Source organism: Somniosus microcephalus, chromosome 32 (assembly GCF_052327205.1).
Source record: "Somniosus microcephalus isolate GS21.2 chromosome 32, FLI_Smic_1.0, whole genome shotgun sequence".
NCBI lineage: Eukaryota > Metazoa > Chordata > Chondrichthyes > Squaliformes > Somniosidae > Somniosus > Somniosus microcephalus.
In genome coordinates this window covers 31714034-31727991 of record NC_141018.1, presented here as the reverse complement: position 1 = coordinate 31727991, position 13958 = coordinate 31714034, and the positions used below count along the sequence as shown (strand labels likewise).

General features: G+C 48.7%; 1 protein-coding gene across 1 annotated transcript in view; it reads left to right on the top strand.

The window, feature by feature from the left end:
* Positions 1-13958, top strand: part of ccdc33 (coiled-coil domain containing 33) — a 340583-nt gene that overhangs the window by 67028 nt on the left and 259597 nt on the right. Inside the window, 1 exon segment of the mRNA XM_085972306.1 lies at positions 11726-11889. Within this exon segment, the coding sequence (XP_085828432.1) occupies positions 11726-11889 (164 nt within the window).

Genomic DNA, 13958 nt, shown 5'->3' with positions numbered 1-13958 from the left:
ATTTTCCTGCATGTTAAATCTCAGCCTACTAGTTCAGCTGTGGAATTAATACCAACTGATGGAGAGCTAAAAAGTAATTTTACCTAGTCACAAACGACAACGGCTTCTGAAGCTGTTGGTTAGTAAAAGAATGAAGAAAGACTTGCATTTCTACAGCGCCTTTCACGACCACCGGACGTCCCAAAGCGCTTTACAGCCAATGAAGTACTTTTTGAAGTGTAGTCACTGTTGTAATGTGGGAAACACAATTTGCGCACAGCAAACTCCCACAAACTGCAATGCGATAATGACCAGATCATCTGTTTTTGTGATGTTGATTGAGGGATAAGTATTAGCCAGGACACCGGGGAGAACTCCCCTGCTCTTCTTTGAAATAGTGGCCGTGGGATCTTTTACGTCCACCTGAGAGAGCAGACGGGGCCTCGGCTTAACATCTCATCTGAAAGATGGCACCTCCGACAGTGCAGCACTCCCTCAGCACTGCACTGGGAGTGTCAGCCTGGATTTTTGTGCTCGAGTCTCTAGAGAGTTACATTTTTATGTTTTTAGTACATGTGATCGCACATTTATGGGGCAGAACTGTGGCCAGTTATTGTATTGGAAAGGCAGCCCTTGGCAGATGCTCCCCAAGACCCCTGGGGTACAGCAACGCTCGCACAAGAAGGTTAACAATTGGTGCGGCAGATTCATTGAGGAATTACAGGAAACTCTTTTTTAACTGGCAAAATTCAGGAGTAGGTTCAGATAAGTTTTACTTCATATTAGTGGCAGTTCCTGGACCTGTGGCTGTGCAACTGGGGTTCGTGCACTTGTTGCTAAGCAACAGGGACGCTTGGTCTGTGGCCGGAGTTCCTGCACATGTTGCTAAGCAACAGGGAAGCCTGGATTTGTTGCTGTGTACGGAGCTCTCGTACCTTTTAAACTATACCTCTCTGTAATCCGGACTTTTTGATAAACCGGCACCACGCCGGTCCCGTTGGTGCCGGATAATAAAGAGTTTCCTGTATCCATAATCAACATTCGGAATGTTTTATGGCCACTATATCTGCTTATGATCATTGTGCCTGTCCTGTGCGTTACAAAAACCTCAAGCTGATTCGTAGGCTTAACAAAATACATTGCTCTGGGTGACATGGTCACGTGTTGTGTGCGGGTCCTTTGCAAATCTTTGCTTTCTTCCCTAAAAGCTGTGGGCTTTGCTGAATTATTCAGAAGGCTCGGGATGGGAATCCCATGTGACCCTGATTTTATTTTAGTTTGGCTGGCTACCCCGAGCGCTGATGAATATTCCGCTTTTGTGCGTAATTGTTTTTTTGTGGCCCCGGGGTGATGACCTAAGCCACTGTTTGCTGAAGTTCTGTACGAGGGGAACTGGCGCCGTAACCCCTTCGGAAAACTTAAATGTCGTGGAGCTCGGAAGCCGTGACTGGATCGATCCGAAGTGGGATGAGACATTTGTCGTAAGGAAATGCGTTAGTTGAAGCAGTAAGCTCCATATTTAGTGGCCATCTGTATTACAAAACTGAGCGTTGTAGGGCATTAATTCCCTCTTGGATAGAGGCAGTCTGCAAACGAGAGCTCCTCTATTAATGAATCCCTGAAAGTGTTTTGTTTATTGCGCGAGCGTCGACTGCGACGTTACATTTTTAAGGAGTGTTAAAGGTGCACAGATGATATTTTCGAGCACTGCACAGGTGCTGCAAATGGATTACATTTATTTTTCACCTCGTCTATTGCGCATTGCTCGTCACAGTCTCGGGATAAGGGGTCGGCCATTTAGGACTGAGAAGGAGGAGGAATTTCTTCACTCAGAGGGTGGTGAGTCTTTGGAATTCCCTGCCCCAGAGGGCTGTGGAGGCTCAGTCGTTGAGTATATTCAAGGCTGAGATCGAGAGATCTTTGGACGCTAAGGGAATCAAGGGATATGGGAATTGGGGATAGTGCAGGAAAGTGGAGTTGAGGTAGAAGATCAGCCATGTTCTTATGACAGTTACATTGGAAGGGAAATAAAGAAAAGACTTGCATTTATATAGCGCCTGTCAGGATCTCCGGACTACCAAAGCTCTTTGCAGCCAATGAGGTGCTTTTTGAGGTGTAGTCACTGTTGTAATGCATAAATGCGGCAGCGAATTTGCACACAGCAAGCTTCCACAAGCAGCAATGTGATAATGACCAGATCATCTGTTTTAGTAATTTTGGCTGAGGCATAAATGTTAGGCAGCAATCTGGGGAGAACTCCCCTGCTGTTCTTCGAAATAGTGCCCATGGGATCTTTTACATCCACCTGAGAGGGCTGACGGGGTCTCGGTTTAACGTCTCATCCGAAAGACGGCACCTCTGACAGTGCGGCACTCCTTCAGCACTGCACTGTGAGTATCAGCCTAGATTTTGGTGCTCAAGTCTCTGGAGCGGGACTCGAACCCACGACCTATCATGACTCAGAGGCGCGAGGGTGCTGCCCACCGAGCCACGGCTGAGAACCGGTGTAATGGTCCACATGATGATTTAAATTCAGCACAGGGTCAGAGGCAAGAAAACAAAGCTCACTTTTGTTCGTGGAGGTGTGGTGAAGGTTGATGGCACTTCCAAGCAATGAGCCAGTGCTTTAGACGTGACACATTTGGACTGGAATGTGAGTACCGCTAATAGGATCAGAACAGGAATCTGTGTAAGCTTAGTCCAGCAAGTCTACAAACAATTGGCAAAAATAATGAGACCACTTGAGAAAGGAGGGCATCGTCATCTATGAGTACACCGTGATGTTCTATTCCTGAGCGATAGGGAGGGCGTTTTTATATTTTTTGGTGTTTTTTACATTGTGGTATTGTCAAGTTAAAAAAAATAAACCAATTAGAAGTTTCAACATGATATTATATCACAATAGAATATTGTAGCCTTAATATATCGGTTAACCCTTTCATTTGTCAGTTGTGGTCATGATGATGCTCCAAAAGTGACATTAAATAATGGTTGTCGAGTGATTTTCCCGAATGTTATTTATTATCTATAATATATTAAGCATCTTATATATATGTGTGCAATTCCTGGCTACAAATCTTTACCTTCTGTCGTCACCTTTTAATGTCATTTTTTTTTTCATTATAAATTCGTATGTCCACATTTAGAATGGAAACTGCCTATGTAAACGGGTCACGTTGTAATTGCACCCTCCTGCCAGTAGGGGCACTCCAGTGCCTCCATTTTGTGTCTCCCAGCTCCTCATTCTGTACTGGTGAGAAACTCCTATGGTGCAGACAACTTCCCATGTGCAACAACATCATAGGAGATTGACTAATGTATGGTATCGCTCACACCTCGCGCATCGCAGTTTCTTGCTTGTGCAAAGTACGTATCACACTGACACTCCTCTCTTTCCATCTCTTTGGCAGTTTCCTGCACTAAGGGCCTTGGGTCATCACCTAGCTCTCTCAGTAAAAAATGGCCAGTTTGTTTGATTCACACTTCCCCCTCAGCCATTGATTTTTCAAGGCCCCCTGAGAATTTTCCCAATTATTTTTATTCGTTTATGGGATGTGGGCGTCACTGGCAAGGCCAGCATTTATTGCCAATCCCTAATTGCCCTTGAGAAGGTGGTGGTGAGCCACCTTCTTGAACCGCTGCAGTCTGTGTGGCGAAGGTGCTCCCACAGTGCTGTTCGGGAGGGAGTTCCAGGATTTTGACCCAGCGACGATGAAGGAACGGCCGATATATTTTGAAGTCAGGATGGTGTGTGGCTTGGAGGGGAACTTGGAGGTGGTGGTGTTCCCATTCGCCTGCTGCCCTTGTCCTTCTAGGTGGAAGAGGTCACGGGTTTGGGTGGTGCTGCCGAAGAAGCCTTGGCGAGTTGCTGCAGTGCATCTTGTAGATGGTACATACTGCAGCCACGGTGTGCCGGTGGTGGAGGGAGTGAATGTTTAAGGTGGTGGATGGGGTGCCAATCAAGCGGGCTGCTTTGTCCTGGATGGTGTCGAGCTTCTTGAGTGTTGTTGGAGCTGCACTCATCCAAGCAAGTGGAGAGTATTCCATCACACTCCTTACTTGTGCCTTGTAGATTGTCTTGGGCCCAACCCAGTACAACAGACACAGATATACCAGTGGAGAAAGCTGGGCTTAATTGTATCTGGGCCAATCACTCCAGTTCTGAGCCTCGATATTACCCCTGCCACACCGCTTTACATTGTGACATGAATCAGTCATTCATGAAAGAAAGACTTATGAAATAATACTGAGCAGCCTGCGGGTGGCGCTGTCCAGGGAGAGTATAAATACTCGGGCACGGGCCCAGCTTGCGCAGGACATTCTTAACAGGAACTAGTGAAGGACACAACTAGACTTCCATGTTGTAAAACAGTTGATTAAAGCTTTGTTTAACGCTTAGACCAAGTGCCTAGTAGCGCAAGCTGGACTCGTGCCCAAGTATTTATACTCTCCCTGGACAGCACCACCAGCAGGCCTCTCAGTATTATTTCTTAAGTCTTTCTTTCCTGAATGACTGATTCACGTCACCCACCGTGAAGTAAAAGTGGAAGAAGTTCTCCCCCCCCGCCCCCCACTCGAAGTGACGGAAACTTGGAAACACTACACGACATGGCACCTGTGTGAAGGTCTTGGGCCAATTTCTTGTCTGCGGTGACGTCCACCCAGTGTGTAAAAGTGTTCAGTGCGTTTGGGTTATCAAACAAGGTGTCCAACTCGGTAGAGTCCATTGTTCATGCAATGCTTCAAAAACTGTTGCAAAGATTCAATCAAATTTTTAAGCACTTTAAAAAAAAAATTGATTATAATTTTTCAAAAATGTCCTCAAGTTAGTTCCACATTTTGCATTGCGGGTGTTGCTGGAGTGCGGAAATGGACAACTTTTCAAATTTATGCCAGAGAAAATATTTTTTTTGGAAGCCAGGTCGATTCGCTTCATACCGTGTTTCTAAGCATACGAGCAATGACAGACGGGTAAAGATCCTCTGGGCCATCCAGCCTGTCCCAGTCAATTGCGATGCCTTGTGTATCTCTCCCCACCCCACCCGAAACCGTGTGATCTCCTGGGAAGGCGAAAAACCAGATTAAAAACCCAGTGTCAATTTTGGGGTGGGGGATAAATCTGGAAAATTGCTCCAAGACCAACCCCAGGTGATCGAAATTAGTCCGGGAGATCACTCTGGCCTTGATAGTTCAATGTTGTACCTACCTTTTTATAAGAGGTGATATAGGACTGAGATGAGGAGAAATTTCTTCACTCAGAGGGTGGTGAACCTGTGGAATTCTCTACCACAGAAGGCTGTGGAGGCCAAGTCACTGAATATATTTAAGAAGGAGATAGATAGATTTCTAGACACAAAAGGCATCAAGGGGTATGGGGAGCGAGTGGGAATATGGTATTGAGATAGAGGATCAGCCATGATCTTATGGCCTACCCCTGTTCCTATGTTTCTATGTTTCTATGATCTCCGCCCCAACCAGAAACAGGTCCAGCTCTTGCTTGAAGGAATTCATTGAATCAGCGTCCACCGCGCGAGACAGTTTTGGTCTCCTTACCTAAGGAAGGATATACTTGCCATAGAGGGAGTGCAACGAAGGTTCACCAGACTGGTTCCTGGGATGGGGGGATTGTCCTATGAGGACAGATTGAGTAGACTAGGCCTATATTCTCTAGAATTTAGAAGAATGAGAGGTGATCTCATTGAAACATACAAAATTCTTACAGGGCTTGATCGGGTAGATAGATGCAGGGAGAATGTTTCCCCTGGCTGGGAAGTCTAGAACTTGGGGTCACAGTCTCAGAATAAGGGGTTGGCCATTCAGGACTCAGATGAATCTTTGGAATTCTCTACCCCCAGAGGGCTGTGAAGGCTCAGTCGTTGAGTATATTCAAGACAGAGATCAATAGATTTTTGAATATTAAGGGAATCAAGGGATATGGGGATAGTGCAGGAAAGTGGAGATGAGGTAGAAGATCAGCCATGATCTCATTAAATGGCGGAGCAGGCTCGAGGGGCCGAATGGCCGACTCCTGCTCCTATTTTTTATGTTCTTATGAGAAGGCAGCCTGTTCCAGAGGTCCGCTATTCTCTGGGAAAAGAACCACTTCCAAACATCTAACCTCGATCTGGCCTTACACAACTTCAAATTGTGGCCCGCCGCGCCCCCACCCCCGATCCTCCCTAACCTATTTAATTGGAACAAAGTCTCCTGCAATCGGCTGCGTTTTATTCGCAGTGCTCTTTCACGCTTCTGTTGGTGCAGTCGGAGCTTTCAGTAATCGTTCTGGCAAGGTTTGACCTTGAGGCTCCTATTATGCGTGTGTACGTGGATTATTATTTTCCTTTTCTGCATGTTCGCTCAATACCAACATGTTTCTGTAGATGAAGGTTATTATTAAGTAGTTGAGTCATAATTGGCACTGACTCCAGGCATTTTAATGCATTCATCAGCAAGCCCTTTATGTAAGCGGATAATCAAAGCATTGAAGGCTGTGGTGCGTTTTGAATTTAAACAAGAAGTTTTGATATTTAGGGGTAAATGTGGCTTCTAAATGGATGAAGTGCTTGACGTCGTATAACAGATCAGTGGGCTGTGTTAAAATAGCTTACAGGAAATGCGTGTATGAGAAGCTGCCTTTCCTATTTCCCTTCAAGACCTTCCCGCCTCGGGCACTGTTCCTGGACACTGTCCGAACGTGACGGTCTTGGGCCTGAAGTGTAGTTTCAGGCTGGACACTGTTATTGGGCTGACCAGCTTCCCCGTGCGATGTGACAGGCGGCTCACACACACCGTTTCCTCTTAATTTGTTTTTGGAGTGTGGGGCTGCGCGGCCCGTTCAAATTTCCCCGCTGGTGAGCCGGCTGCGCGGGACCTCCAGACCGTTGCAGGGCCGCGCAACTTAAAGGGAACGTTGTGAACTAGCCATTCCCGCCTGAGGATAGCGTCTGGATATTTAAGGAGTGGGCCAGTATCTCCCAGTGCTTCCATTGCTTCCTCTCCCTGGAGAGTGGAGATGGGTCTATCCCAGATTCCATAGCAGGGCTCTAGAACTTCCTCCCTAAACCTCCCCGCCTCGCTACCTTCTCTCTCTCCTCCTTTCAGAGGCTCCTTAAAACCTGCCTCTTTAACCAGGCTTTTGGTCACCGGTCGTAATATCTCTTTAAATAAAAACAGGAAATGCTGGAAATGCTCAGCAGGTCAGGCAGCATCTGTGGAGAGAGAGAAACAGAGTTAACATATTCAGGTCGATGAACCCTTTGTCAGAACTGGAAAAAGCTGGAGATGGAACAGGTTTTTAAGCAAGTGTAGGGGCAGGGAGAGGGGGGAGGGGAGGAAAGAACAAAAGGGAAGGTCTGTGACGGGATGGAAGGCAGGAGAGATTTAGAGACAAAAGGGATGATGGTGCGAGGCAAAAGGAGATGGTAATGGGACAAGTTAAGAAACAAAAGATGGCTCTAGATGAAGTGTAAATGGCGATGGCAGAATGATCGACAGCTGCCGTGTGAGAGAGAGAAAAAAAATGATAGGGGCCGAGGTTATGGTCTGAAATTGTTGAACTCTATGTTGAGTCCAGAAGGCTGTAAAGTGCCTAATCGAAAGATGAGGTGCTGTTCCTCGAGTTTATGCTGAGCTTCATTGGAACAATGTAAGAGGCCGAGGACAGAGAAGTCAGAGTGGGAGTGGGGCGGAGAATTAAAGTGACAGGCGACCGGAAACTCAGGGTCACCCTTACGGACTGAACGGATGGTAATGGAACAGGTTAAGAAACAAAAGATGGCTCTAGATGAAGTGTAAATGGCGATGGCAGAATGATCGACAGCTGCCACGTGAGAGAGAGAAAAAAAATAAATGGGAAAATAAATGACTTGCTGAGTATTTCCAGCATTTCTGTTTTTATTTCAGATTTCCAGCACCTGCAGTATTTTGCTTTTGTAATATCTCCTTATGTGGCTCGGTGTGAAATTTTGTTCGATAATCACTCCTGTGAAGCGCCTTGGGGGAGGTTTTACTGCGTTAAAGGCACTATATAAATGCAAGTTGTTCATGTTGTTGTAAAGAAAAACCCTCTAGCCTTACTGGTAATGAAGGCCTTGTGTCTGAACAGGCGATGACAGCCTGTACTTTGTTGACACAGGAGGTGACACAGAAAGCTCAGCTCCATAATAAAGGAAGATTGATGCCTCTGTGGATCGATCTAATTCTACAGACTATCAACTCCTCGGCCCCGATTACAACTGCCCTGCCTGGCGGAAACTAGGTGTCAAGGGGGGCGGAGTTTAAACGAGAGCAGCCTCTTAGTCCTTCTGATTCCACTGCCTTCCCGCTGTGACCCCGCTGTGACCCCGCTCTGACCCCATTCTGACCCCGCTCTGACCCGGCTCTGACTCCGCTGTGACCCTGCTGTGACCCCGCTGTGACCCCACTCTGACCCCGTTCTGACCCTGCTCTGACCCCGCTCTTACCCCGCCCTGACCCGGCTCTGACCCCTCTCTGACCCCGCTCTGACTCTGCTCTGACCCCGCTCCGACCCCGTTCCGACCCCGCTCTGACCCCGCTCTTTTGAGCAGGCGGGCGGGTCACCCACAGCAAGGAAGCCTTCATTAAATATGCAGATCAGGTCTGAAGGCGTCACCAGGAAGGCCTTGAGCTGGGGGGCGGGGGGTTGGGGGCACGGAGCAGTGACGGCTTCCCTGTCAGGACGAACTTGCCAGGATTTGAATGGAGGGCCGGAAGAGGCCCAGCGGGTAAGTTGTCACATTTTATTGGAGGCTTCCTTGTGGGCCAGGAGGAACATGGAGTGCTGCTCAGGGCCTCACAAGGAAACCTTGGGCTTCCCTGCCCCGAGCTCCCCTCCCCGATCGTCACCGACCCTCTCACCAGTGATAACAGTTTCTCCTTATTTTAAAAAAATTCATTCATGGGATGTGGGCGTTGCTAGCAAGGCCAGCATTTATTGCCCATTCCTAGTTGCCCTTCAGAAGGCGGTGGTGAGACGCCTTCTTGAACCGCTGCAGTCCGTGTGGTGAAGGTGCTCCCACAGCGCTGTCAGGGAGGGAGTTCCAGGATTTTGACCCAGCGACAATGAATGATCGGCCGATATATTTCCAAATCAGGATGGTGTGTGACTTGGAGGGGAACTTGATCAAAACCCCTCATCATTTTGAACACCTCTATTAAATCTCCCCTTAACCTTCTCAGCTCTGAGGAGAACAATCCCAGCTTCTCCAGTCTCTCCACATAACTGAAGCCCCTCATCCCTGGAACCATTCTGGTAAATCTCCTCTGCACCCTCTCTAAGGCCTTGACATCCTTCCTAAAGTGCGGTGCCCAGAATTGGACACAATACTCCAGCTGGGGCCTAACCGGTGATTTAGAAAGGTTTAGCACGACTTTCTTGCTTTTGTACTCTATGGGGGTGATTTTGCCAATGGGGAGCTTTTGGAGGCGGGACTCCTACTTGTCGGGTTTCAGTCCCGCCTCCATCGACTTCTGGCCAACCCACGCTATTTTCCCTTGATTGACCTTGTTAAACCCGCCCAGTGGGCTAAGCAGGCCTATTAAGGCAAAGCCGGTTACAGAGAACGTCAGCATATGACGTTTCATCTGTCAAAAATTTTTGACAGATGAATTGTCATCGTTTGACAGCTCTGTGAAGCTGTCAATCACTGACATTCTCTGTAGTTTGATGAGGTCTTGAATTCAAGACCTCATCCAACTTCTTTCTTTTACAGAAATGAGATGGTTGTTGCTTATGAGAATGCGACGGCCATCTCTCATCTGCAACACGGAGGTCCGAGACTCTCCGCATACAAACCGACTGAAGCCTGCAGGAAGAAACAAAGGTAAGTACACTTTTAAAAACACTTTTGCACTTACCTCAGATACTCACCTCTCTGCTCTTGCACCCATCACTTACCTTCACAGTGCACTTTTGCAACCCCTCCGACCCCCACAGACCCAGTACTCGCCTCGCTGACCTGGCGGGTTTCGGAGCCTTCGGGAAGCCCGCACTTGTGAGGGCAAAAAGGGGATAATCCTATTTTCTGCCTGTTAACTACCTGTTAACAGGCAATTAATAGGCTTTAATCCCTTCCCGCCTCCAAGGAGATGGGACCCGGCGCGGGACGGCTACCCGCCTCCTGGCAAAATGGCATGGAGGTGGGTTGGGGGCGGGATGGGCACCCGCCCCCAAAATCTGCCATTTTCCCGGCAGTCCCGGCTCCATACCCGCCTCCCCAGGGCGGGAACGATCGCGTCCTTTGCCTCTGTTTGTAAAGCCAAGGATCCTATAGGCTTTTTTTTTTAACATCTTCATCAACTTGTCCTGCCTGCTTCAAAGATTTGTATATGTGAGCCCCCCTCCCCCCCCCCCAGGTATCTCTGTTCCTGCACCCCCCCCTTTCAAATTAAGTCTGAATGAATTTGAACTGGGTGCTGGAGAGAGGTGAGCATTGCGGCCAAGTCCAGAATGGAGGTGAGAACAGGCGATTGTCTATCCCAAAGCGAGCTCGCTAACCGCTAACGGTGAAAGTAGGGACTCCCCCGACTACTTTCAATCACCAAACAGTGACCTATAATCTAGACCAATTCTTCAACATTACAGTTAATGATTTCTTCGTTTGTAAAATAACATTTTGGGATATGGTATCTGAGTAATGAGTAATGACACGTGACGTGTGGGGAGTGCAGCGTGGCTCGGGAGGAACGGGTGACTTTGGACCTCTGGTTCCCAAAGCTCTCCCCCACTGGGGGTTTTCCTCGCCTCGTGTCTGGGTCTGTTGTAGACTCATTGATAGAGATTGATCGCTGCGATTGGTCAACAACTCCATTATCGTTGGATCGTGGGACTACCAGAATGGTGGAAGGCCAACTAGATGGACCTTTGCCTTTTCTCATTTAGCAGTTCCATGGAATTCCATAGGATCTACAGCCCAGAAACCGGCCATTCGTTCCAACCAGTCCATGCCGGTGTTTATGCTCCACTCGAGCCCCATCCCATCTTTCCTCATCTAAATCTATCAGCATAACCGTCTATTCCCTTCTCCCTCATATGCTTATCTAGCCTCCCCTTAAATGCATCTGTACTATTCGCCTCAAACACTCCCTGTGATGGCGAGTTCCACATTCTCCACACTCTCTGGGTAAAGAAGTTTCTCTTGAATTGAATCTTCATTGTAGTGCCCTTGATCCTACCCAAGATGAGATCGCCCAACTCCGTACAGACCTGTCCCCAAATGTGGGGCCTTCCTATTCTGTATGGCTCAGTACTACACTGGGCAGTGCATTTACCCACTGAGTCATCAAGGGGGAACCTCAGTCTCTTTTTTTCCCTTGAAATTCCAGATCAAGATGGGCTGTTTATCCTAATGCAGCATTGTAATAAGCATAGAAGCAGGCCATTCGGCCGAACAGGTCCATGCCAGTGTTTATGCTCCACACGAGCCTCCTCCCACCCCTGTTCATCTAATCCTATCAGCATAACCTTCAATTCCCTTCTCCCTCATGTACTTATCTAGCTGCCCCTTAAATGCATCTATACTATTCGCTTCAACCACTCCCTGTGGCAGCGAGTTCCACATTCTCACCACTCTCTGGGTAAAGAAGTTTCTTCTGAATTCCCTATTGGATTTCTTGGTGACTATCTTCTATTGATGGCCTCTGGTTTTGCTCTTCCCCACAAGTGGAAACATTCTCTCTCTCTCTCTGTCTAATTCCTAAGATACTAATTTTTTTCCCACTGCCTTAGGTGATGGAAACACCCCCTGGAAAGACTGAACCAACGCTCACATCTCCCACCGATGATTGGCATGTCTCAAGACCCGGCAAGGAGTCCATTAGCATAATCCTGCACGGAGCAACCGATCTACCAGCCCTCAGTGACGGCTCTGTGCCGCAACCGTTCGGGACAGTGTGAGTACCGAGCTCTGTTGTCTCTGGAAGGAGTGACGGAGAAGGAATGGCTTTCTGACACCAAGCACGTTGCGTAGTGGAGACATGGTGAGTGGGCCCATGTGTAACAGGGTCACATTTTCTGATGGACCCCCGCCCCCCACCAGCCCCAAGATTTACTGTACCAAATTCCTAATATACTTTCCCAATGCATGATGGTTCATGCTGGGAATTAATAATAAAAAATTTCTGATGGAAGGTCATCGACCTGAAACGTTAACTCTGTTTCACTCGCCCCAGATGCTGCCTGACCTGCGGAGTGTTTCCAGCATTTTCTGCTTTTATTTCAGATTTCCAGCACCCATAGTATTTTGCATTTGTAACTTTGATGATACAGATAATATATGACATAGAATTACAATTTACTCTGTATCTAACCCATGCTGCACCTGCCCTGGGAGTGTTTGATGGGGACAGTGTAGAGGGAATTTACTCTGTATCTAACCCGTGCTGTACCTGCCCTGGGAGTATTTGATGGGACAGTGTAGAGGGAGCTTTACTCTGTATCTAACCCGTGCTGTACCTGTCCTGGGAGTGTTTGATGGGACAGTGTAGAGGGAGCGTTACTCTGTATCTAACCTGTGCTGTGATGCGCTATCAATTACTGCGAAAGACTGGAAGTTAAGTGAGTAACAAACAGGCTTTTATTAGCTAAAGAACGAAGGCATGCCTCTAGTGGTCGACCGGTCCTGAATGCCTGGGGAACTGCAGAGCAGCCGCCTTTATACCAGGGCATATGGGTGGAGCCAGGGGCGGAACCAGCTGAGGCATGCAGAGACAGGTACAACAATGGGCAAGAGTGAACAACAGTGAAGTGAACAACAGTGAAGTGAACAACAGTGGTTTACCACATTCACCCCTTGCTTAAAATGAGTCCGACGGGGTGAAGTGTATTAAAAGTTCGTATAATTGAGTCTTTCTGGGGGTCTTGTATGCCGTCGTGATCGTCGTGGCGACGGCAGAGGTGGTGCAGCTTCCGACGCCGAGTCCCGCGTGGGCCGGCGCACTGGCGTGTCGTCCTCCTGGGTGTTGGGTTGGTTGGTGATCAATGGCGGGTCACGGGGCCACGGCGTGCCGTCTACAGGGGTTAGGTATGGGTCCGTTGCCGCCGGTACATTGTGGGTAGCAGTGATGTTGGTTTCAGGGGCCCCCGAGGGTGCGAGGTCTCGTATGGAGACTGTGTCCTCCCGCCCGTCCGGGTACGCAATGTAAGCGTACTGGGGGTTGGCGTGGAGGAGGTCGACCCTCTCGACCAGGGGGTCCATTTTATGGGTCCTCACGTGTCTTCTCAGTAGGACCGGCCCTGGGGACGTCAGCCATGGCGGTAGCGATGTCCCCGATGTGGACTTCCTTGGGAAGACAAACATTTTCTCGTGAGGGGTGGAGTTAGTGGCAGTGCAGAGCAGTGACCGAATAGAGTGAAGCGCATCGGGAAGCACATCCTGCCAGCGGGAGGTCGGAAGGCCCCTAGACTTTAAGGCTAGCAGGGCGGCCTTCCAAACTGTCGCATTCTCTCTTTCCACCTGTCCGTTCCCCCGGGGGTTGTAACTGGTGGTCCTGCTTGTGGCAATACCCCTAGCGAGCAGGTACTGACGGAGTTCGTCGCTCATAAACGATGAGCCCCGGTTGCTATGGATATAGCTGGGGAAACCGAACAGGGTGAAGAGGTCGTTCAGACATTTAATGACCATGGCACTGGTCATGTCCGGGCAGGGGATGGCGAACGGGAAGCGCGAGTACTTGTCAATAATGTTGAGGAAGTACACATTGCGGTCGGAGGAGGGGAGAGGCCCTTTAAAATCAACGCTCAGGCGCTCGAAGGGGCGAGTGGCTTTTATCAGGTGAGCCCTGTCTGGTCTATAAAAGTGCGGTTTGCACTCAGCGCAGACTTGGCAGTTCCTGGTCATGGTCCTGACCTCCTCAATGGAGTAAGGCAGGTTGCGGGCCTTGATAAAATGGAAGAACCTGGTGACCCCCGGGTGGCAGAGGTCATTGTGGAGGGCCCGCAGTCTATCAACCTGCGCGTTGGC